At 39.2% G+C, this 25,941-nt stretch overlaps 1 protein-coding gene across 4 annotated transcripts in view; it reads left to right on the top strand.

The window, feature by feature from the left end:
* Positions 1 to 25,941, top strand: part of Arl15 (ADP ribosylation factor like GTPase 15) — a 369,445-nt gene that overhangs the window by 99,808 nt on the left and 243,696 nt on the right. For 2 of the 4 annotated variants that reach the window (XM_027401437.2, XM_027401438.2), the window contains 2 exons: positions 3,826 to 3,966; positions 24,524 to 24,668. In XM_027401437.2, coding sequence (XP_027257238.1) covers positions 3,919 to 3,966; positions 24,524 to 24,668 — 193 coding nt within the window. In that variant the 5' untranslated portion in view covers positions 3,826 to 3,918. Of the gene's footprint in view, positions 1 to 424; positions 547 to 3,825; positions 3,967 to 24,523; positions 24,669 to 25,941 lie in introns of those variants that run through there. The other 2 variants (XM_027401439.2, XM_027401436.2) reach the window with 2 other exon arrangements.

Below are 25,941 nucleotides of genomic sequence, written 5' to 3' on the forward strand. Positions count from 1 at the left end.
GCTTATCAGCTGCATTCTTACATTTATCCTGTTGATCTTTGTTGAGCTTGGAACTTTGTGACCATTTGAAAAGCTCTATAGCTACTGTTCCTTTATAATTCGAACCATAAAATTTCAGCATTTGATACTAAAAAGTATAATGTAAAAAAATGTGCTTTGAGATAACTTAATCTTTGACCTGTTTGAGTTGTTCCTGCCAAAGGTTTCTTTTGAAAATGAGTTATGAAAATGTCTCTTCACTGTAACAAGTTTTAAATTTAAATATTTTAAATAATTTTTAAATTGAACAACTATTAATTCAAGTACTGAGGGTTCTCTCTCTCTCTCTCTCTCTCTCTCTCTCTCTCTCTCTCTCTTGTTTTAAATATTACTTTCCCCTTACCTACAGTTTTATTTTCTGTGTTTTCAGTTACCTGTTTTCAAGGGCATTTAAAAATACTAAATGGATGACCTCCAAAATAGACATTGCATTAATATTAAGCTGTATGCCATTCTGGGAAGTTGAAATAAAGACCTTGTGCCATCCTACTTCGCCTCTCTGAGGATGTGAGTCATTATTTATTTTGGGGGGGTAGAATTGATACTATATATGGCACCCACCTGTTGGCCACTTAGAAGCTACTAGGTTATCAGACCAATTGTCCTAATGATGTAATGCTTGGGTTCCAATAACCCTGTTTTACTTAATGGTGTGGAAGCTGCCAATTTATTATAGTGTATTCTCATTGTTCTGTTTTTATGATGTTATTGTTAATATCTTTTCTGTGTCTCATGTAAAAATTAGACTTTATCCTAAGTATGTGTCTAGAGGTGAGAGCATTAAAGCATGTAGGGCTCACTGCTACTCACAGTGCAGACATCTCCTGGGAGTCTTAGAACTTACTGTTTGCAGATAAGAGAGTACTCCTGTGTGTGTTTTAGCTCAGGCAGAGCTGTGCTATGTGCTCTTTTGTAGAATTACAATGAATTATACACGCAAAATCTGCCAAGTTTTTTCCCTTTATAAATGGGCAGGCGGTGGGATTAGATCATGTGAAAATATAAAGTGTGCTGTGACCTAAAACATCCTTAATTTGAGCAATAAGGGGAAATGTAACATGTAGCTGGTGGCGATGTTGAGGGAGCAGCTTCATAATCTCCAAACTCCCTGCTTCTCCCAGGGGTCATTAGGCTCTGCCTCAAAATAACGTTTTGTTCTCGATGCTGAAAAATGTTCAAACAACTTGGACAGTGCTACTACATTTTCAGTCTAGTGCGCTTTAACTGAAAGAAAGAAAACAACAGAGAGCAAACAACTCTACTAGTACTAAAGAAAACAATGCTCTTAAACATCACGAAAAGCTGAAAACGAGCATATCTGTTTCCTGAAAAAATTAGACCATCACCCGGAACAGGTGTTTCTCCTGCTTGGGGATCAGTATATAGTCACTGATTTAGTCTCCAGTCCTGTACCATCACAGGAATTAAAATACAGCATGGCCGATCATTCTAATGACCTTTTCTTTACCCAGTTCCCATTGAAAGGAGGGTCTATAAATAACAAAATACTTCAGCATCACCGTGTTTCTGCACATTTCTGTTAAGGGTTTTGTTCAATAACCCGTAACTTCTACTGCAGCTGTATAAGCAGGTTCATATATAGAGAAATGAAATAGCATCAACTATGTAAATTCCAGAATCGTGAATATCAATTGTGAGTTTTCTATTATCTCTTACCAAGAAAAAAAGTGTAGCCAGTGGCATGGTATAATAACAATGGCAATAACAATGATAAATAGCACCACTTGTTGATGCTAACACTATTGCAAGCATGTTGAATTTTGTTTGAATAATGTTTGAATTACATTATGAATAATTTAGTCCTTCCAGTAACTATACTATTATTCTCGTTATTGAGATGAGATGAAGCTCAAGGAACTTAGGAGGTTTGGCAGAGGTGGCTCAGCAAGTGAGTTATGAGCTGGTGAGCAAGCCCAGAAGATTTCTAGGATTTGCCTGCATCCTCAGCTTGGCTGTGGCCACATTCTCCTGCCCATTGAGGAAGCTTTATTCAGAAAAAAACAAACAAACAACAAAAACCACAAATTGACAGACCTTGGTGTTTTTTTCACAGAAGGACTGTTTGTTATAAATCAAATGCTCAATTGAGAACATGGGAAGAGGGGGGAGGAAGTTATGAGAGTGAGAAGGGAAGAAAAGGAAGGATGCAGAGGTCATGAGGAAGCAGAAATTTTGAGTTAGGTGTAGATTAGAAGAAAGGACATATGGCAGGTAGGATTTTAGTTGGGGGGGTGATAGAGGAGGAAGGGAGGGAGAAGGGATCTGGGATTGTCATGTAATCAATCTTGTTTTTAATTCAAACATATAAAAAATAAAATAAAAAAGAAGCCACAGTACAAATGTAAAAAAATAAAAAAATAAATCAAATGCTCTTATCTGCTAAGCCATGGTTCCTAATGAATAAAAGTTGGCTTCAGTTTCTTTCATGTCTCCATTGATGGCTGTCTAAATCAGGATTTTAGTTTTCTTTTGTTAAATAAGGCCCTATATTTAATATTGGTACTCAAGTAAATATTGACTACAAGTAGCTTGAGTTTTTAAGAGGACCACCACTTATATAGGTGGTTTTTCTTACATGGAGGGGTATAGTACTGATAATCAAAACTTTCAAACACACACACACACACACACACACACACACACACACACACACATGAGTGCAAGACTTGGACAATTCAAGATTTTTATTTTTTTCAAAGAATATTTTGTGTTTCATATTAATTTTATAATTATATTTTTATGATATGCTTTGCTCTTATTTTTATAATGTATTTTTCAAAGTTGAGGACCAGGAGTATCTTTTTCAGATCTTTTTGAAACACTCATGGGAATTATGCATTAGCTAGAAGATCTGGGATTGGTTATCATGGAGTCTAGATTGTCCTGGAACTGTCTATGTAGCTGAGGATGACCTTGCACTCTTGGTCCTCCTGGCTCCACTACCTCAGTGCTGAAATTGCAGACCCATACTTGCATAACACCTTTCTTATACCCTCCCTCCTCTTTTAATACTGTAATTGAACCTCACGTAAGCTACATTTGGGCTTGTGTTTAACCGATGAACTGTGATTAGTTTTATATATTGTTTTACCAGTATCACAAGCACCCTGAGTAAAGTAGGAATCAGAGTGAAACCATGGTGAGTTGAGGGGGACATTCCACAGCGTTTTGGCTCTAATACAGTGTAGTAGGTACTACGTTAACAACATGAACTAAATATGAAATTGCAGAGTGTGGTATGAGTCTGTAATGGGCAGGATGTAGAAACTTTGGGCCTTGAGAAATGATAATGATGCTGTCATTCAGGCAGAAGAAAGGTAAATTCATATTTTTTAAAAAATAAAAATGCATTTCTAGTATCTCAGGTGTTACCTCCATGTCTTTTCCATCTACCAGTAGGGAAAAACTGGAGACACCCTATATTTTGTGGGACACTCTGGCCAGCCTTTTGAGATTTTAAGAAGTGTGATTAGAGGCCACCAGCTATACTTATTGAGAAGTTCACACAGCTAAGGTCAAACTCTTTTATGAGGTAGGGCAAATGGTTTATTGTATGCAATTGTTGTATCAGGTATGCTGATGTCAATTCTTCTATTTCAGCCTTCTAAGCAGTTTTTAATGTGTAAAATTACTGTTAAAAATGCTAAGGACATTCTGCCGTTCTTTTTGTTGTTATTTTTGGTTTTTTTTTTTTTTTGTTACCTTTCTGTCTCATCATTTTGTCACAAAAGTATATATATATATATTTATTTTGTTTTTTGCCAGGTTACATTTTTTTAATTGGGGTGGAATTAGAGCTTTTTCATTTTGGTGGCTGGAAAGTACACCCAGCTGAAACCCATCAGCCACTTAGACTCCATGCTTCATTTGAATTGTGCTTCTGGACACAAGTCAAGGATGACAACTGTGAGTTTCATAACTTTCTCTAACTTGATTCAAAAATGATTTGGGGCCAAAATACTTCAGAGACCTTTTCTGCCTTCTGCTGGTGAGGCACTATGGAGGTTATCAAGGTTAAGACTGTGTTTCTGGGTCTCATAAAAAGAAAGGAGTAATGAGGAAGGGGCTCATCGTGTCTTGTCTTTGCCTGTGTTTATCCTGCAATGACTTACCTGTTCTTGCTCAAGATGAATATCTCACTGGGTCTGTGCCTCTGAAAGTAAAAACTATTATCTGTTAGGTATTTTAATCTGTCTTAGAACTGCCAGTATTCTTTCATTGGAGTTACAGGTTTGGAACAATGTAAAATAAATTAGGAAGAGGAACCATGTCTTCGGAGAAGGCTGAATGGGCAAGAATGGGCCATAGAAAGTCAGAGTTGGAATAATTCCAATGTGGTGAGCAAGTTTCCACAGTATTTACTACCTTAGGCTCCCAGTGGATACCTAATTGAAGTGGAAGTTTTCATTTGGAATTTTTTTTTATTTTAAGTTGTTATCCTCCAGGATATTCCATCTCCAAATTATTTAGCTTTTTTTTTTTTAAATAGAGTCTTGTTTATTAAGGTAAAATGAGTTAATTCTATAAACATGAGTCTGGATAATTAATACAGATACATTTGTGCTAATCAGTGGGTCAAATACTTATCAAGCACGTAGCATGTCTAGGTATGATATATTTATTAATGCATTTACATTTCTGGCAAAAGAATGAACACTTTATTATAAAATAATACAGTGTAGTAAATACTAAAGAAATGTTTAGCAAGTAGAATCCATACAAATAGGATGCTTATGACACCAGCATGTATCATGGACAGAAGGAGAGAGACCAGATGCGGATGTTACAAGATTTGAAGTTTTGTGTATTTTTGGTTTGGTTTGCTTGTTTGTGAGACAGCTTCTTATGTACTCCAGACTGACTTGTTAACTACTACGCATTTAGTCAAAGTAACCTTAACTTCTGACTGATCCTCCTGCCTCTACCTCTTGAATGCCTCCATGCTTAGAGATTTGTAGTTTTAGATGATAGTTTGGTCAGCGATGCACTTATTAAAACATAGGAAACACAAGAAGAAGCAACAAGTGGTTGTTGTCTATGGTAAGATTGGTAGTGAGTTTTGGTTTTTGTTAAGAGTACCTAAATGTATGTAGATCTAGATGTATAGGGGGGAGTTTAAATTACATTTTAATTTGCTATCTAGAGAGAGATAAAAGTTAGACATGGGTTATGGAACTCATCCAAATATATTTGAAGCTATGGGGATAGAAGGAATGGCCTGGATAAAACTTAAGTGAAAAGAGTATTAGCGGTACTAAATGCATACCCCAGTATCTATCTCTGTCACTGCTTCTTGAGCTGATGAGTTGGCTCTGCTGGTAAATGTGCTTGCTCTGCAAGTCCAATGACCTGGGTTCAATCCCAAGAATCCATTGTGCAAGGAGGAAACCAATTCCTAAAAATTGTCTTTTGACTTCTATGTGTGTGGTGGATAATGTCCTGCCCAGGCTTTTTATATTGCGTCCAACACATAGATGAGCAAGCAAACAGATGAATAAATGCTCTGAAATGTGCTGTCATCTTCCATTTTCCCAGACAGGGCAACCTCTGTTGTTTCTAATCATTGTCTCTGACTTCCAGACTTCATCTTAGTTGGTTACTCCCTCTCTCCTTTGACCTCTTCAAGGTTGTATTTATGCTTTGGTCCTGCCACACTGACTGGTTTCAGCTCTTGTGCCTGTCTTGTAAAGGTTGAAGAACTTTTGACCTCAGCTTAATTGTTCTGTTCTTTGTCATTTGTATAAACTTTCTAGGGGGACAAACTTAGTAAGAGTCTGATCAGTGTCTAAGATATATGAAGTTTATTGAATGTGCTTTAAAAAGATAAAGGTTCATTCATGGAAAATATGGATAGGACATAGAATTCTATCAGCTGTCATGAATAGAAAGTCTAGATGGAAAATTAGGATGATGCCTTGAGTTTTTATAACTTGCTTTGGGAAAGGGCTCCAATTTCTATAATCTGCTTTTCAAAAGAGAAGCCCTGGCTTCTTCGATTCTCAAAGGTGAGAAAGAAGGATAAGAGAGATCAGAGAGACCTTGGTCCTGAGGCATCCAAGTACTCAACATGCCCAAGTATCATTCTTTTGGGGGATGGTTTTTGACTCCCAGTAAAGTAATTGGTGGGAAGAGGAAGAAGGTAGAAGGTTTTAGAGGACCTTGTCATCTATTGGGAGAGCTTTGGTTTTTATCTTGAATGAGATAGGCACGGAGGACTTGGGGATTTTAAGATGAGAAGTGACCCAGCATGTTTTGACAAGATTGCTCTGGCTACTGTGTTGTAAATAGACTATAGGAGGTTAGAGTGGAAACGGAAAGCCAGTTGAAAGCTCTTGCAGTAATCAAGCAACAGATGATAGTGGGTTGGACCAGAGTGGTGAGGGTAGAGGTGGTGAGAAGTAGTTGGATTCCGGATCTATTTTGAAGCTGTTGTTGACAGAATTTCCTGATGGATTGGACATGTGGAGAAAAAAAAAAAAAAAGAAGTGCCAAGAATTATTCTAGTTACTGGCTTCAGAGAGAGAGAGAGAGAGAGAGAGAGAGAGAGAGAGAGAGAGAGAGAGAGAGAGAGAGAGAGAGAGATTGTTGTTAATGTCAAGGAGGCAACTTTGAGGAGGAAGGCATTTGAGATAAACTATGCACTTTTTAAACTATGCACAATTTTTAAAATTGTGGTAAAATGCACAGAATATAAAATGTACCATGTTAGTCATTTTAAAAGTGTAGTTCAGTGGCTTTAAGTTCATTTGTAATGTTGTGTAGCAATTACCATAACCCATACAACATCCCATCTTGTAGCACTGAAATTCTATGCTAGACACACAGTAATGGGTTCTATTCTTGTCTCCTAGTTCCTGCAACTACCATTCAATGTTGGCATTGTGGTTTGTTTCTATTGCCCCTAAGTACTCCATAGGCAGAGTGGGAGGAGCTTCTGTCCTTTTGAAATTGGTTTCTTTCACAGAGCATTAGGATCTCAGGATTGATCCAGATTGTAACATATGTGAAAACTTTTTTAAAGACTAAATAATACTGCCTTGGATGCATAGACTACATTTTCCTTATGTTTCTAGCTATCAGCAGACAAGGTTTGCTTGCTTCCATGTTTTAGCTCTTGCTAACGAGGCTGCAGTAAACATGGATGTACACATATATCATTGGGATAGACTCAGAGGTTTGCATACTAGGTCATATAGCAATTCTGTCTTCAATTTTCTCAGGAAGTGTTCTGCTGCTTTCCCCATTGGCTTAGTACTATACATTCTACTCCTGCATCCTTGCCAACACTTGTTTTTTGTTTGTATGTATAACCATGGAATTCATCGGAGCCCAAGCTCAGTATGGCAGTATTAAGAAGGGTGACCTTTATGAGGGGACCATGATAAACATCTTTTCATGCACTTATAAACCTTTTATGTATCTTCTTTGGAGAAATGTCTGCTTAATGTTTGAATATCTTTTAGGTCCTTAGTTTAATAAAACGCTGTGTATTTTATCCTTTCTGTGTTACCAGAATTAGAATTATTTTTATTTATATATTTTTTGAAAGCAGCATTGTTGAGACTAGAGATATGTCTTCGTGGTGAAGTATTTGCAGTGCAAGTGTAAGAACGTTAGTTCTAATCACCAGCACCCACTTAAAAGCTTGGTGTTGTAATGCTTGTCTGTTACGCTAGCACAGGAGTGGGGGTGAGCAGAGATAGGTGGCTGCCTGGGCCTCTCTGACCCACCAGTATTGCCAAAATAGGGAGCTCAGGTTAAGTGGGGTAAAAAATAAGGTGAAGAAGCAGTTGGTGAAGACAGATTGATGTTACTTTCTACCTTCCACATTGCTCACATAGACATACCTCTCTCTCTCTCTTCTCTCTCTCTCTCTCTCTCTCTCTCTCTCTCTCTCTCTCTCTCTCCTTCTCTCTCTCTCTCTCACACACACACACACACCAACACACACACACACACACACACCACCCACACACACACACACACACACACACACACACACACACACACACACACACACACACACACACCATTGTCTGGATTTTGTTGTTGAAGTTTAGAAATTCTCTTCCTGGATATTTATCTCTTATCAGATGATGCTTTGAAACGTTTGTTTTTGTCCCCATTCTGTGATGTGTTAGTTATTGCCACACTGCTACAACAGAAGCAGTTTAAGGAAGGAAAGGTACTCAGGGTCAACAGGCCTGTACAGTCCATTCCTGCAATAGGGATTTGAGGCAGCTGGTCATGGATAGGCAGGAGGCCAAGAGATGAATGCTGGTACTCAGCTCACTTTCTCCTTTTTATTTGTGTGGCAACTCCAGCCCTCAGAATAGTGTCACCTACATTCAGGGCAGTCTTTCCATCTCATTTAACCTAATCTAGAAGATTTTTCACCAACGCCCAGAGATGTGTCTCCATGGTGATTCTAAATCTGTCACACTGACAGTCAAGATATACACGTCACCTGTTCATACTGTTAAGCTTTCTAAGTTCAGAATGTCCATGTTTTTCATTTGTCCCATCTTTGATGTCATGTTTTAGAAATAATTGTCAAATGCAATCTCATGAATGGTAGTGTATATTTTCTCCTGAATTCTATAGTTTTAGGTCTTATGTTTAGAACTCTGCTTCAGTTTATAAAGTTAACCTTTCTATGTGGTGGTAAATGGGGAGGAAGCATTTTTTTCACAGGTGAATATGCACTTTTGTTGAAAACACTGTCTTATGTCTACTGAATAATCTTGATGTCTTATCCAAAATTACTTGGCCTTTCATGTCAAGGTCTAATTCTATTCCATTAGTTTGTATCTGTCTCTATGTTGTTACTACACTATTTTGATTTCTGTAACTTTGTTAAGTCCAGAGGTAAAAATCCTCCCCCTTTGGTTTTATTTTGTCTGTGTGTTTCCTTGAGATTTCATATGAATTGATGTTGTAAAAACATCAAGGGAAATTGTATATGAGTTGCATTGATCCTGTAGGATGCTTTGTGGAGGACTGGATGGTTGTCAGTGAATATGAAGTATCTTCATTTTTTTTCTTTGATTTCATTCATTGATGTCTTATAGTTTTCATTGTACAAGTCTTTCAATTCTTTGGTTAATCACTTATCCATTTTATCCCTCTGTGCTACTAGAATTGGAGTTGTTTTTGTAGTATCTTTTTAAGACTGTCTTTGGCAGTGTAGAGATGTGCAACTGGCTTTTGTTGTTGGCTTAATTTTATTCTAATCTGAAGAGTTTCCCACATTTAAGATATTATCCGCAAACAGGTAATTTTTCTTCTTCCTTTTTAATCTGGATTCCATTTTTTTTCTGTTGTTTTGTTTTTGTTGTTGTTGGTTTTTTCTTTGTTTTGTTTTGTAATATAATTGCTCTGGTTATAATTTCCAGTTATGTGTTGAATTGAGGTGGTAAAAACGTACTTTTTCTCTGCTCATCTTCTTAAAAGTTTTCAGTCTTTCTCCATTTGAGTGTGATGTGTATACTTTTATGTGGCTTTTATGTTGATATAGATTCCTTCCATGTTTGTTGAGCATTTTTAAAATTACTAAATGTTATTGAATTTTGCAGTATTGAGTGATGTGGGTTTTGTCCTTCATTCTGTTAGTGTATGGTATATCACTACATTTTTATAAAATGAACCATCCTGGCATTCCAGATATAAATCCCACTTGTGTGTGTTGTTATTGAATTTGATTTGCTAGTTAATTTGAGGTAGTTGTTTGTATCAGTGTTCATAATAGGTGAATTGCTTTTCTTTTTTTTTTTCTTTCTTTGCCTGGTTTTGGTATCAAGGTAACATTGATCATATAAAAAAGTTTGCATTGTTCTATCCTCTTCAATTCCTTGAGAAAGTTTCAGAAGAATTGATATTAGTTCTTTAAGTTTTGGTAGAATTTTCCAGTGAAGCTGGGTTTTAGGAAGAGATATTGACCATTATTTCAATCTTTTTACTAACGATAGTCCAATTCCGTGTCTTGTTTCTTCATGAGTTTGTCTTGGCTGTTTTGTATTTCTAGAAACTTGTTCATTTTGTCTGGGTTATACTGTTTCTTGGAATATAATTTTATAGTGCTCTAATCCTTCTCACCTCTGTAGAATAAATCATTTCTGATTAGTAATTGGAATCCTCCACCCTCTCCATAGTCCATCTAGGTGTAAATCTGTGTTAATTTCTCCAAAGAACCATTTGGTTTCATTGATTCTGCTGCTGTTTTCTATTGTTGAATCTCTCCCCCCATTCCCTCCCCTTCTTCCTTCCCCTTATATTCTCTCTTTACCTCTGCTGGGAAGAGTAATGAGCAGCAAGATATGAAAAAGTTGGTGCAGAAGCCAAAGAAGACTACTTATGCAATTTTGGGGGTAGACTTAAGGGAAGGCAGTTTAGTGGAGGGATGTATTTTGATCAGCATGGGAAATTTGTCCATAAAGTTGGCCTTAATGTGTCCTTAGGCCTAGGCTAGAAGACAGTAAAGTGGCAAAGCCAATGAGCTGTTGAAATAATTTAGGGGAGATGTCAGTGATTCCACTTGAAGAGACATATTAGGTAATATAGTACCACACTCTAGAGTGGCAATTTTAAGGGGTGATATTTCTGTTGCAACAAGTTGGAAAGTATTCTCTAAAGACTGGTGAATGTGGCAGGGTGGAACATGGATTGTGTCTTACTGTCAGAGGCTTTTGAGGAAAAGGAGGAGGAGCTGCAGCTGTGAGTCCTTGAGTTCAATCCCCAGCATTGCCAAAAGAAGTCTGTTTGAAATTTAGAATTATGCACAGGCATGATGAAGTAAATGATTTCACATTATTGATACTTTGGTAATGAGTTCAGAAAAATATTGTTTTCCTTTCATCAATGTTTGTAATTGATTTAAACTGGAAAGTACAAGTGTGTATATATGTATATATACACACTTTATACACACACACACACATATATATATATAAAATTAGGAAAATGAAAATTTAAGAGTTACTAAGTTAGTTATTAGTTTAATTGAGTTATAAGAATTTAGTACTTGGAAACATTTTCTGTGTGAAGTGCTTGAAGTGCTTTAAAAATAAAATTGAATGTACTATGTTTAGAAATGTTAGTTAAAATTGTAGAGGGAGTATAATAAAGTTTGTTAATGAGGTTAAATGTTAACCAAAGTCCTTGAAAGTGATTGCTGTAATTTGCTAGATTTATGAGTAATGGAATTCATTACTTACTATTCATTCCTCATCCTTTAGGCTAAGGACAGTTTTTAAACTTCCAGCTTTACTAATTTAAACATCAACTTGCTAAAACAAAGAATACCATACCCTTGCACTCTGTGTGTGCAGCTCCTTACATGTGGATTTAGATCACCTGGTGGTTGTCATGTGATCTGTGACTCCTTAGAATGGTGAAGTTATCACTTAGTTTTATGTACATGACTAATAATGGGTGTCCGAAATTTATGATCACAGTTTTAATTTCTTTCCCATCCTTCTTCCTAGATTCTTCCCAAACCTACCTTCCTTTTTGATTAAAGCCTCAATATCCCTTTGATTTTATTTTAGCCATTACCAGGGCTACCCATTAGGTACTGTCACAAAACGGCATTTTCAGATTAGCATTATGCAAAGTATTACAACTGATGACACTACTATTTTCAAAGTTGTGGACAGGGTACCAAGAATATCCCTTGTTCCTAATGTATCAGGCTTTCTTGTCAGACTATTTTTGGATTGCCAGCTTACAAATAATGACCTGGAGATTTATTATTAATTATGAAAGCTTGGCGTTAGCTTAGACTTTTCCCCAACTAGTTCTTATAAATAAGTAACCCATATTTTTAAATCTACCTTCTACCACATGGCTTGGTTAACCCTTCTTAGTATGGCACATCCAACTTGCTCTGAGTCTGCTGGCAAAATCATGCACCTATATTCCTCCTCCTCTGCCCCTCTTTCACTGGAAATTCTACCTATCTCTGCTGCCTAACTATTGGCCATTCAGCCCTTTATTAAACCAGTCACAATGATACATCTTCACTCAGTATAAACAGATATTCTGCAACACCCAAGGCATCAAAGAGCTATTTTTGGACCTTAGTGATAGAGAGGACCACATGGAGGGTCTACCATGATAAGTGGTGTGAGGTGATGTTGGCTATATGATACAACCCCCTCTCTTATTGATTGGCCTTGTAAGAAGAAAGTTGCAGGAACAGCTCAATTTTATTCTTCTCTCCTGTATTTTATTGAATGTAACGAGAAGCCACAGGGCATGAGTGCCCACTGATGCAGTCTGTGGAGGTCAGCCTTCCAGCACTAAAGAAAGGTAGAGACTGGTTGGGGGCCTAAAATCAGAGTCCAGTAAATAAATCTCACAGTAGGCTGATCTTCCTCAGACATTCTCTAACTATGGGTCTCCAACCTGATTCCTCTTTTTTGTTTGTTTGTTGCTGTGTTCTTGTGTCCTTTTACTATGACTTTCTTCCTTTCTTTTTTTATTTTTATTTTTTATTTAATTTTTTTTTCAAGACAGGGTTTCTCTGTGTAGCTTTGTAGCCTATCCTGGCACTCTGTATAACAGCCCTGGCTCTCCTGGAACTAGCTCTCTAGACCAGGCTGGCCTCGAACTCACAGAGATCCTCTTGCCTCTGCCTCCAAGTGCTGGGATTAAAGGCGTGTGCCACCAACTGTCCTTTTACTATGAAAGAGTCTTGTTGATCCTTCCCCCTTCCCCCACTGCTTGTGGTGCCCTCTTTCTGTGTTTATTTGGTAATGGTGCCTCCAGCCACACACTGGGACACCATTGATTTGCTTAAACCACCTTATTCTGCTCCCTGGCCCCCAAGGCTTGTATCCTTCACATAATGCAGAAATGCATTAAGTCCAACTTCCAAAGTCCCCATAGTCTGTGATAGTCTCAGCACTGTTTAAAAGTTCAAAGTCTCTTCTGAGACTCAAGTAATCTCTTCATTGTAATCTCCTGTAAAATCAAAATGAAAAGCAGAGTATACACTTTCAACATAGAATGACACAGGATATACATTACTATTCCAAAAGAGAGCATCATGTAGAAATATTGGACCAAAGCAAGGCCGAAAACCAGCTGGGCAAACTCCACACTCTGTATCTTCATGTCTGTTGTCAAAATGCTCTTCAAATCTCCAGTTCTTTTCATCTCACCCTCAGCATCACTGTCTTCCGTGTTTGTACTGTTATGGCCCATTAAGCCTCACTTAAAGTGTTCATCTACTTTTCTAATATAAATCCCAAAGTTCTCATTTCTCCAAACAAAAGCATGGTCACCACAGCAATACTCCACTCCTGATTCCAACTTCTGTCTTTGTTAGGGTTTTAATGCCAACCTAGCAGTGACCACTGTGGTGACCCTTGTTTTTTTTTGTTTTTTTTTTTGTTGTTGTTGTTGTTCATGGGGATCATTTAGTCTTCTTACCCATTCTGTGAATTACCAGAATCCTTCTTTTTTTTTTTTTAAAGATTTTATTTATTTATTATGTATACAACATTCTGCTTCCATGTGTATCTGCACACCAGAAGAGGGCACCAGATCTCATAACGGATGGTTGTGAGCCACCATGTGGTTGCTGGGAATTGAACTCAGGACTTCTGGAAGAGCAGCCGGTGCTCTTAACCTCGGAGCCATCTCTCCAGCCCCAGAGTCCTTCTAATATATCACTCTTATGTTTTTTTTTTCACTCACAAGAAAAATATTTGTGATGATCCTACTTCATATTTTATTTAGTTTTAGAACTCCTTTGATAGAATGTATGCTTAGACAGCCCCCTGTAGATATGGAGAATGAGTTGATAATATTTAGCCTTTATTTTACCTGAATATCCTAATACCTTCATCAGTCTACTATAAGATTCTCTTACCATCTCTAAGGTATTTGTGCTTGTATGACTTTTAGAGAATAAAGAGCTAAAAATATCTAGAACATAAATGTAAGTCCATTTTCACTTTTTTGAGGCATGAACAGATTATTTTTTTTATTGGTATCTGGTTTTGGTAAGAAAATTTGTTGGTAGTTCATAGGTGATCTCAATTGTCTGCCTTAATCTGTGCTCAGCTTTTGTGCCTGATGTCTGATCATAGTCGAAAGTCGAAAGTGCCTCTTTAATAAAACACACCTTTAAATAACTCAGATTAATTCCAGCTTTTAAAGTGAGAAGATGTCTTGAACTACCCCTGCTGCCAGCTCAGCTGTGGATCTGAGATCTCCAGCTGTGCCCTCTCTACCTTTTTCATCACCAATAACAGACTTTGCAATCAGAATCTGTCTGGCACGTGTGTTGATGTGTGAGGCGAGATAACATCCAGCTCAATGTATTGGCTCTTCAGCACTAGACCATAGTAAACATTTGTCTTTGTCAGAAGTTAAAGTGGCAGGCACACTTTGAGGATGCACAAGGATTGCATATGCCTCTGCCCTTACCCTTTTGTCTGGATCTTCCTTGTAACTGACTTAGAGTCAAAGAGTCAATTTTATAGTCAGGACTGACTAGTTTAAAAATTGCTTTTTAGTTTTCCCTTCCTAGAGAAAGAAAAAAAAATGTGTTCTTGCATTATATTATATAATGAGCAATTTTAATTGTCCTATTTCAGCAACCAGGACTGCCTTGTTATTAGGCAGCATTAGTATTTGGTGTTATATCAGCTATTTGATCAAATGGATGAGTAAATAAACCCTAACCATGGATTATATTTAACTGTATGTTATGAAAAAATCCTGATTGGTAATAGAAATCAGTGGTTTTTTTTGTTTTGTTTAGGAAAACCCTGTTCTAAGTGAAAAAAAAAACCCTCATTTTAATAATAATAATGATACCAATTATCTATTGTACATTATGCTTTTATTTGGTAAATAATGCCTTGTATATTACTTCAGTGATCTCGAGACTTGATCTTATTTCCTAGATTGGGTGATGGCCATCAGTGAAATAACTTGTCCTGGTGGCTATGGGACCCTTCATTTCAGGGTTATCTGACATGCATTTAATCAAAGTGGTAGAGTTACTGGGGAACCCCTGCCCTGTGGTTAATTGGATGCTGGATCAGACATCAAGTTTCAAAGTTGAATTAGGGCCTTCATTCAAGTGCTCAAAATCTAGTAGGGGATGATGGCCAGCAAATGAACTTGACAGTATAGTAGGTGTTACGATAGTAAAAGAGAAAAGATGCCAGTGGAATATAGCAGATGCCATTTAAATTAGACTGAGGGTCACAGGAGTTATAAGAGGTAAGAATGTTGAGCTGAACTTTGAAAAATGTGAAAGATGGTGGGGAGTGACAGTCTCTTTAGATGACCTGGAGCCAGTAACCGAGTATGTGGTGTCCATGGGAGTTCAAGTATACAGTATGAACAACCAGTATGATTCTTTTTTAAATATATTTTATGATTTATTTTTTGTTTTGTGTGCATTAGTGTTTTGCCTGCATGTATTTGTGTGACAGTGTCAGATCTTAAGAGTTACAGACACTTGAGCTGCCATGTGGGTGCTGGGAATTGAACCCAGGTCCTCTGGAAGAACAGTCAGTGCTCTTAACCGCTGTGCCATGTTTCTAGCCCCATGAAGTATTATTCTTGTCAGGTCTTTTTTATGCGTCAAATCCTGTTTTAGATGATTTACAGACATATCATGGAACTAGAAATGATAGCCAAGGCCAAATCAAAAAGATTGTTATAAAGAATTTGAATATTACCCTTATGAATGCAGGTGGCCTCAAGAATATTTGAAGTCCGGAAAGGGTTTTGTGTTTAGAGAGATCACAGCCTTTTGGAGATGGAAGTGGGTAATGTTTGAGGTGATGATATCAGGGGATACCGTACTTTGTCCTGAGGACAGTGGGAGTGTGAGTGGCAGAGGTGGATGGCAGAGGTGGACAGACAGATCTATAGGAATTGATGGCCCATGGAATATGTGGGAATGAGCTTCATTTTTTATGGAGCCCAAAGACTTAAGCAAGAGAATAGATTATTCCTGTTAAGAACTACACATTTAAAAAAAAATTAGTTTAATTCATTTTCTTCTTGGGTGTTGCAAGCCTCTTGGTCTGAAGTGCCATGGCACTAAGAGGATAATGAACGTACTTTGTTCAAAGAGTTCCTTCCTAAGGAGCTTTGGGTGACACTTCAGTCCATCTGAAGGACAAAAACCCAGGGAGCCCATTCTCTTTAAATGTTTCCATGACCTGACTTGTTCCAAATACATAAAATAGAGAATGATGCCCCTGGTAAGTAATGTTTAAAGTGGTTTTGTGTTTTTAAGATCTACTTTCTGTTGAGAAACATTCTGTTCACATAATGAGGTTTATATAAAATGTATTAGTGTTTCACTCTTAACTAAATTTGTATTTCTTTATTCATTAGGGAAAAAGTAGTATATGTTCTAAAACTGAAATAGGTGAAGCCCTGATTGGGAGATGTTTGTGACAGCATCTATATAAAGCATGAGTTCTATTACAGATAGCCATGTGTAGGGATTTCATTGCTGTTTTTATTAAATAATTCTGTCATTATAAAAGTTTATACTTAAAAATTAGATTTCCTGTCAAACTATTACAAGATAAAAATCCTATATTAAAAATAAGAAACACATGTATTTCCAACTTAGCTTTCTTTTTGAATCTCTTAGTTTCTTTCTTTTTGACTTTAATTCCTCTGATCTGTAAATAGTGTGACAGATCTACAATTCTGCATAGCCAGGAATATATGAGAATCTTGAATTGGTCTCTTTAAATCTAGTTGTCCCATACATGCCCTAACTTTTAAAACTCACTTTTGGTTAATCTTGAAACACCCGTATCAGGCTGGTGAATACTCCTGATCAAGGATGACGGATGTGCAGACTGGGAGCCACGTGGGCCCCTGGTCTGCTGCCTCTGCGTGGCGGCACTCTCTTCCATTCAGAGGCTCAGATGTCTGCCCCTCTGCAAAGCCGTGAGGCCAATGTCTATAGCTACTAAGCATGAAATCCCCTGCTTCTGTTTGTTTCTTTTGTTGCCACGAGTTAATAGGGACAGAGACAGGAGACAGCCCAGAACAAAGCAGAAATAATGGAGTATTTCACCCCAAAAAAGGAATGTGGATTGAGAAATACAAAGGGTACTGCAAAGACAGACTTAGTGTCCCGAGGCAGTGTGATGTATTGGCCAGAAGCCCCAGCCCTGGGACAATTCCGGACCAGGGCCTTCATCTGTGAGCTCCCAGCCTACATGGCCTGAAGGTTTGACCCATCTTCTATGAAAACAGCTTATTGTTTTTCTCACTAGGCTTTTAAAGGGCAGTGGGATTTTTCACCTCAAAAGGTGGATTGCTTTTGATGCAATGCAGGGAAGTCTCCCAAGCTGTCTGGTGGTCAAGGGCGACAGTATTCTGTCTGCCTGCTTAGTATTTTTGCTGCATTTGGTGCCATTTTGATCTTGCACTCTTCTCACTTGTTTGCAGGCACTCAGAGGCTTCCAAGATTGTGGGACGTGTTTGACATTCATTTCTCTCCTCACAAATAGAGACTGGCTGAAAGAATGCACATTCCTCTTCGATCATTGCCTTTGCAATGCATTTCTGTGAGACCTGAGTTTTTCATGCATCTCTTTCCCATATCACTCCCTCAATCACCTTCATTTGTCTTTCTTATTAGCTTACTTTATCAAAGCAAAATTTATAAGCATATATATTTTAAGGGCAGTAACGGGAAGACTGTTCCGTTGTTGTCTGTTCCACTATCCAACAGACACATTTCTCTTTGTAGAATCAGAAGTATGTGTCCAGCATGAGCTTCTCTTTCCAAGGACAAAAAGGGCTTAAAGGAAAGAAACAAGCTGACCAAACCTCTCTCCTCCTTCTCTGTTCCCTAATTAGAGGGTTAGTGGAGCAAGCACAGGAAGAGATGGATGGAGATAGGGCGCATCACATAGTATCACTGCTCCTTGCCTGGAATGGAAGGCACATGAGCAGTAAAGGGGACAATGCAGGGGAAGAAAGAATGTAAGTTGTGTCTCATCTCCAGAGCTCTCCGACTTCTTCAAAACAACTGAAACATCCCATTATATGTTCTGGTCCTAGGCTCTGGATGTAGCAGTTCCTGAGGACGCCAGGGCATGAGCCAGGATTGTAGAGGAGCTAAACAGCCCCTGCCCTGCCACTTAGTAGCACCCTGGTACTTCATCTTCCCTGGGTCACCCTTGAGAGAGTGACCTTAAGTTGCTCCTCCACAACGCACTCTAAGATGTGAGAGACCTAGATTTCCAGACACCCCCGGTTCTGTAGCAACTCTGGAATCTGAACCCTGTTCCTGGGAGATAAGTCACCTCACTTCTTTGAGCCCCAGTTTTCTGGTCTTAAAATCATTGAATTAATTCACACAAATCACTTATATTTGTGTGTTCAATAGTATTAACTGCCTAGTTTCTCTCTCTCTCTCTCTCTCTCTCTCTCTCTCTCTCTCTCTCTCTCTCTCTCTCTCTCTCTTTCTACTTATGTGGGTATCCAGTCATCCTGATCCTAATGTCTCTCTTCTGCAGAACTTAAGTGGTTCAGACACATCCTGCCACACATTTGGCATTGATTTGTATCTTGTATTGGGTTACATTTTCAAAAGACAGACTCGTATTTGATTATTGTGGGCACTTCTGAAGCCCCAAGTTCAATCTCCAGGGCTGCAAATAAAATGAAGGGGAAAAAAAACCAAATAAAACAATAAAGACAACAGTTTTAGAAATTAATGTCCCTCCACAGACAGAAGGCATGCACGTGGTGCACAGGCATGTTTGTAAAATATTTAAATAATTTTTAAAAAGAAAAAACTTTAGAAATAATATCCACCTGCTTCTTTCTGATTTTGAAGACAGGCTGCATGAGACATAGAAGTGAGTTTTCTCTTGTTATAAGGTACAGCCTTGACTCAAAGCAGTTTCACGAATCAATCGAGCATTTCTTGGGTGCTGTTTTCAGCTTCACCCATATGCACATGCGTTCATGCGTGCATGTGCCTCTGTGTGTGTGTGTGTGTGTGTGTGTGTGTGTGTGTGTGTGTGTGTGTGTGTGTGTGTGTGTCTGTTACAGAAGTTATTAGATTTGCTTTTGGTCTGGTATGGCCCATACTTAAATAGGGAAGAAACTGTGGTTTGGGCAGTGTCTGTGTGTCTGGGGGAAGACCTGAAGCTGACTGAAGAAAAATTTCCAGCAACTATAGAGCTTCAATCAAATTGGAATCGTGCTCCGAATAAAATCTTGTATTCATGGTGAAAACAGAGCATTGATTGAAACAAATGCCATGTCCCACAAGGCTGGGAATTTCATGCCACAGGAATGGTAGGAAATCCTGGCAGTGCATGGGGCTAATGCCAGGGCAGGAGGCTTTCCAGCAAGCCTCTCACCCAGAAATATGTGGTGGCAGGACAATTCTCTTGCTGTTTTGATGCCTGGCCACCCTCAGAAATCTTTTAGAACTAGTAATGAGACCAAAAATGGATATGTCCTGGGTTTGAGTGAATATTTTTATCAGCTGGTAAATGCAGTTTTACCTGTAGTGCTGGCAGTGTACATAGCACCGAGGAACGGGGGAGGGGGTGGAAGAAGTCCCTCTGAGCAGTACTTCCAGTAGGGGCACACCAAGTAGACAGAGATGGGCAGGACTTTCCACCTGGTGGACAAGATCATAGTAATAAGAAGGCCAAGTGTTCACACTGTTTGAGGGACTAGTGTGTGATTTGAAGGATAGCCAGTGTCTTCAAGTGCCAGTGAAATGCATAGCTAAATTCTGAATTAGTACTTTGCAGTGCTGGTTTGTAATGTAGAGATTCAGCAAGTACCTACTGTCTTCATAGCACTGGCACATCTGCCAAATGTCTAACACTGTCCCCAACATAAATGGACAAAGCTTACGACCTTTACTATCTTGCTATAGGGCCAGCTACCAGACTACAATCCAAGCCCTGAGTTTTTCCCTTACAATTTTACTTGTTCTTGATTAATTTATTCTTGATACACATAGTCTCCTTCCTCCTTTCAAAAAGGAACAAGCAATAACCAATCCTATGGGAAAAAGGCTGAAATAGTCTAAGCAAGGGAGACGGTGATGGTGTTAGCCGCCAGAGTGTGATTATAATTCAGACTGCTCTGTTCTTTGTTTCCTGCTTCATGGGGCCTTGGATTTTGTGTGCAGAACTTGGGTTGAGCTAGGGTGGGGATGAGAATATGAGGCGGCTGCTCTGAGCTTACAGAAGGGGCTCCAGGCTGGGCTGTGTGTCGGGCTGCCAGACCCTTGCCCAAGGAAGCTAACTAGCAGCCAAGATACCTTAGGAAAATGAGCATCACGATGAACAGTTATTTGTCCGTCTGGCACCTTTCTTAGGAGCTTAAAGCATTGAACTCATGCCTCCTAACATCCTCCTGAAGAAAGGAAGTGGCAGATAGTGTTAAATGTTACTGGTTAATCATGGGGAAGCTGAAGCATGGATAGGTTTATGGGGCTTGAGCAGAGTCACACAATGCCTCAGTGTCTGGCCTGGGAATGAAGCCCGAGTTTGCCGCTCGCTGTCAGGACTGCCGACAGCATTGTGTCTCGCATTGTAGGGCAGTGAAAGGGGCTTACCCTTAACAATGCCAGAACTGCTGTAGGAGACAAACACAATGAACTTTGGTACAGTATAGTCTAGAGGCCAGAGTGAGTAATTTTAAGTAAATTGACTATAAGATGCAAAGCTTCATTAGGTTTTAAAACAAGAAACAAATGACAACTCTGTGCAGTTTTGGGAGCTGACTTAAAAAGCATGAACATTCCTCCCAGATTTGAAATGGCACATACTTAAAAGTTCTGTTTTGTTGGCTCAAAATATAACACTTTCTCTGTTAACCATGACATTTATTTTCAATACATATGTATTCCTAGGGCTCTGGGATTTGTTTTAAATATTTCTTGTAAGAACTGCCAGTCTAGCCTTTCCTTACTAAAATGCTGTATTTCCCCAGGCTGAGTTTGGGGAGGGATGAAGCTTTTTTTTTTTTTTTCTTTTTTCTTTTTTTTTTTTTTTAATTTGGATGAAGTTTGGGTTCCATCAGAACACTTGGGACTATAGAGCTGGGGATTTGGGACAGGGATGAGGGTGTGCACAGGGCATTGTCATGTTGGGCGACATTGCAGGCTGTGTGAGTAGAGCCATGGGAATGAAGCTGACACTACTTGGAAGAACGCAAGAGAAAAAAAGAGGCAGAATAACATTGTCTTTTATGTCAGAGTGTCTGAGGTTTCCTGACATGAATTAAAAGGTGATGCAGATACTGGTGGGCTTGGGTATAAAGTTGCTGTGTTCTGGATTTTAAAGAGAGCATGAAGATGAAATTTATAACTTTGGGACAATGTATGTAGAATGATATTGGCTAATGAATAATTTAAGCAAGGTTATATAACAGTTGCTCACATTTTGCTTTTTAAATTACATTTATTTATTTGTAAGGGTAGGTATGCATGTCACAGCATATATATAAAGGTCAGAAGATAACTGGTGGAAAGCAGTTCTCTCTACCACGTGGGTTCCAGAGAATGAACTGAGGTCATTACATTTGGTGGTGAGCACCTTTTTCAGTCAACCATTCCTATAGCCTCACATGTTTCACTATGTATGTAATATTTGTGGTAATTTGGTCCAGTAGTAGGCACTGTCCTCTAGGAGTTAGTCCTTCGGAACTACAGAAGAGGAGCTGAGTGAGTCAGGGGCCAGCTTCTAGAGCAGAAATGGAGTCCTTCCTTGTTTCCCCAAGCAAAGACCCAACAGTCTGTTGTAGCTAAACATAGAAGACCCCTCTTAATGTACACAGCTGCTACCTTCAAGGAAATATATATGCCCATGGGGAGATGTGTTTGTAGGAAAGACTCATCAGAAGTCTAAGGGGCCTGTTTCTTTGTGGACAAAGAAGAGTTGCAGACAGTGTGAGCCAGTCTTCATGTGAGTCCAGAAAGTGATGTGTTGGCATGTAGATGGCTGTTTACTGTTGTGTTTGTTAATCTTGTAGGAAAAGGAATAATAGAACTAAAGTCAGGCCAAAGAAGAATGACTAAGATGAAGGGGTAGGAGGGGTAACCATAGGAAGGCAGACTGAAATAATTAGAACTCCTCAGACTTGAAAAGAAGAGAGGAAATATGATTACAGTTTAATAAATCTGTGTAGAATATGGATCATAAAATTGTTTACCAGAAGTCAGCAAAAAACCTCTGAAAAAACTGGGGGAAATGAACTTGGGGTAAAAGGAATCTTTAGTGTACTGAGAAAGTAGATCTTGCCCATCAAAACTGGTCTTTAAGAACTTGGGTAACTTCTGATGTTCAAGTGTAAAAGTCAAGGGTTTCTCTTATTTTGACGCTGTTCTTTTTAAACATAGGCGGCCCAGCAAGCATAGATCAAACATCCTATTAGCCTTTGTGCTTTCTTTTCTCTTTTTTAGGTGAAACCTAAATGTCATTCATTCTCCATCCAACAGTGATTTATTGAGGGTAGCTTCTTTGCCTTATCCACTGCCAAGCACTGGGGATAGGAGACAAAATTGGACACACGTGGTTCCCACAGTCTGGTGGTGAATAAGAAACCATAATTGTCTGTATGATGAATTCGCAAACATGCTGTGAGAGCTTGACATTAGTTGCTAATGCAGTCTCAGATCAGAGCCGACTGCTCTGAGGAAATAGTGGTTAAGCTGAAACCAAAGAGCTGATGAGTCGGCGAAGCCAGCAGTATGGAAGAGAGGGAACAGCATAGGGGAATGCCTCAAGTGACAGATGTTCAGCAAGGCTAGGAAACAGTGGTGGAAACAAGGCTGTCAGTGTTGGCTGGAACTTGTCTGGATGCCCTTATAGTACATGATGAAGAGTTTATGCCCACGAGTTGGGGAAGTCACTGAGGAAGATTAAGGCTATAGAATGGCTTTTGTTTTTATGAACAGTCTGTGGCTAACAGGAGGCAAGAATAAATATTCCTGGAAGCATTGAGAGAGTGTTGGTGTCCAGGTGACTACAGCCCAAGGCGAGAGAAGCCAATAGACTCCAGAGCTGTTTCAGAGGTCATATGGACTAGACTTGTTGAGGTGTTAGAAATGAGGGAGAGGAGTAATCAGGCTTGACTATGAGATCATAAAAGCCAAGTTGGACTCAGATTTTATCTGAATGAGAGGAATCAACACAAAGGTTTTCATAGGTCTTTTCCTCTATGGGTTCAGACAGTAAAATGGGAGAAGTCTCCCTCCTTCCTTCCCTCTTTCCCTTCCTCCCTCCCTCCAAACTTTCACTTCTAGTCTCTTGTATGAATTAATGTTCATATCAAACAAATATTGGGAATACTTCAGACTCTGGAGAGCTGGTTCATAGTCAGGATCTTAAATGAATCTAAGGTAAATTGAAGTATCAAGCACTTTGTGAATGACAGTCTGTCAGTCAGATCTCTTTGTCTTTACTCATGAAGATTACGAATGTGTGTGGTTCAGAAACCATATTACAGTTCATAGAACTGAGGTCAGTTATCCTGGACACAAATGAAGACCAAGGAAGGCAGAGCTGTAACATGAATTCTTTAGTGATGTAAGGTGACTTTTCTTTTGAGCTGACATCAGAATAGTAAGACTAAGAGCTCAGGGGTACATCGTTAACTCTGCATATGCAAAGCCCTGAGTTCAATGCCCAGCAGCCTCTGACCCAAATAGAAGTTCTAGAACTGAAGCAGAGTCTTAGGGCTCTTAACTCAGCCTCACTGGTTAGTGTTTTTCCACATTTGATTTATTGAACTCCCCGCCAGATGGAGGTGGAGGGAGTAAGAGACTTAGACTGTTTCTGAGCCAGTTAATTGCAGATTTCAAGACCCTTCACCTCCAAGTACTGAAGCATGTTTCCGCAGAACAACGACTTTCCCTTACATAATGACAGCACAGTTATTTAATTCAGGAAATTTAACCTTATGCAACACTGTTATCTAATATGCAGTCTATATTCAGTCCTCACTATTGTCCCAATAATGTCATTTATGGCACTTTCTTCCTCCCAATTCAGGATCTAATCTAAGACGTGTTGCAATTCATATTATGTCTTCTGATTCTTCGCCAGAAGCGGCTCCTTAGTCCCTGACTTTTGACACAGTGGTATTTTAGAAAACATACTAGGTATGGTGCAGGATGCTTCTGAGATTGACTTTATGTAGTTTCCTCTTGGGTAGGTTAAAGTGATGGCACTAAGGGGATGCTGTTAGAACCCTTTGCCCAGTGCTTCTGCCATAGCTAGCAGGGTGGTAGCACAAACATGTTTCATGGCTGCTGACAGGAGTGTTGATTACTTTGCCAAAGTGCTATGGCCCAGGTGTCTCTACCTGAAGATACTGTATTCCTACTTAAAATTGATGGGGTATTTAGTTGCACCTTACTATTTTTATAGTTGTTTTAAATATCACTAAGGTTTGCCTCCATATTTCTCTCTCTCTGCAGTGTTTTCGAGCACTTTGCTGCAAGGGACCACCGCCTGCGCGCCCTGAATATGATTTGGTTTGCATAGGTCTCACAGGCTCTGGGAAGAGCAGCCTGTTGTCCAAGCTCTGCAGCGAAAGCCCGGACAACGTTGTGTCAACCACAGGTAGGTATTATATTAAGTGTCTCTATTTCCTCCTTGCCTCCCAGTCTTGCCAGTGTCCTACACACTTACTGTGGCCTCTACCGGCTCATTCAGTTTGTAACATAGTACTTCAGTAGTATGTTTATTTCAAGTTGAAATACTCGTCTCTTTTTTTGGAAAAAAAAATTTATCATGAAGTAGCTATATCCTGTATCACTTGTTCTGTTCTTTTCAGTCACAACAGAACAAATCAAGCTTGTCCCGACCTACAGGACATCAACCTGGGGCAAGAGAGTCAAGGATAGGGAATGGGGACAAGAGACGCAGAAAGAACGACCACAAGACAGGATTCTGATCAAGTGGCAAACTTTACTTTTCTCAGGCTAGCTTATATAGCCGGCAGAGCAGGATATGGGGAGGGGTAGAATGGGTTGTTTGTGAGCCAGGTGTTAGTGTAGGCAGGATATTAGGAAGCCACAAAGAGGATGTTTGGCAGGGTAAAGAGTTTATGAGTCCAGGAAGGGTTGCCTAGGTGACTGAGCCTGTGGGTGGAGGACTGGGTCAAGTTGTTTCTTTTCTTGAGCTGAGGTTCTAAGGAGCTGCTATATAAAGGTTAACTATGTGGCCTGCCAAGCATGGCCTAGGATCTCATGCCAAGCCCTGAGATTTGATTCCCAACACAAGCTCACAAAAATGCTAATGTAAACTAATCCCAGAGTCTGGGGAATTCTTGTCCTGTAACACAGTGGATTCTCCTGAGTGCCACTGAGTGCTGTCCTCCCTTGCAGTGTCACTCCAGCTGACTATGTTGCTCATATGCTCCCTCAACAGCACTAGTAATGTACACTGAACTTCCTCATCTCACCACTTGTCACCTGAAGGATAGACAGTTTGGGGGACCATTGGTCTTTGCTTTGTATCATGTTTTCTGAGTTGAAAAAAAATTCTTTTGAGATTTATTTTTATTTTATGTGTCATATTTGTCTGCATATATATCTGTGCCAGAAGAGGGCATCAGGTCTCCTGGAACTGGAGTTAGAGGTGTTTGTTAGCAGTCATGTAGGTTCTGGGAATCTAACCCATGTCCTCTGGAAGAGCAGTCACCAATCTTAACTGCTAAGCCCTCTTTCCAGCTCCAAGTAGAGTGGGTTTTTATTTGTTTGTTTGTTTGTTTGTTTTTTAAAACAGGAGCTATTTTGCCCCATGTAGAGGGTGTGAACACTGGCAATATCTGAAGACATTTTGGCTATCATAGCTAGGTGAGGATGCTTCTGGCTTATATAATAACCATTAT

Source organism: Cricetulus griseus, chromosome 2, assembly GCF_003668045.3.
Source record: "Cricetulus griseus strain 17A/GY chromosome 2, alternate assembly CriGri-PICRH-1.0, whole genome shotgun sequence".
NCBI lineage: Eukaryota > Metazoa > Chordata > Mammalia > Rodentia > Cricetidae > Cricetulus > Cricetulus griseus.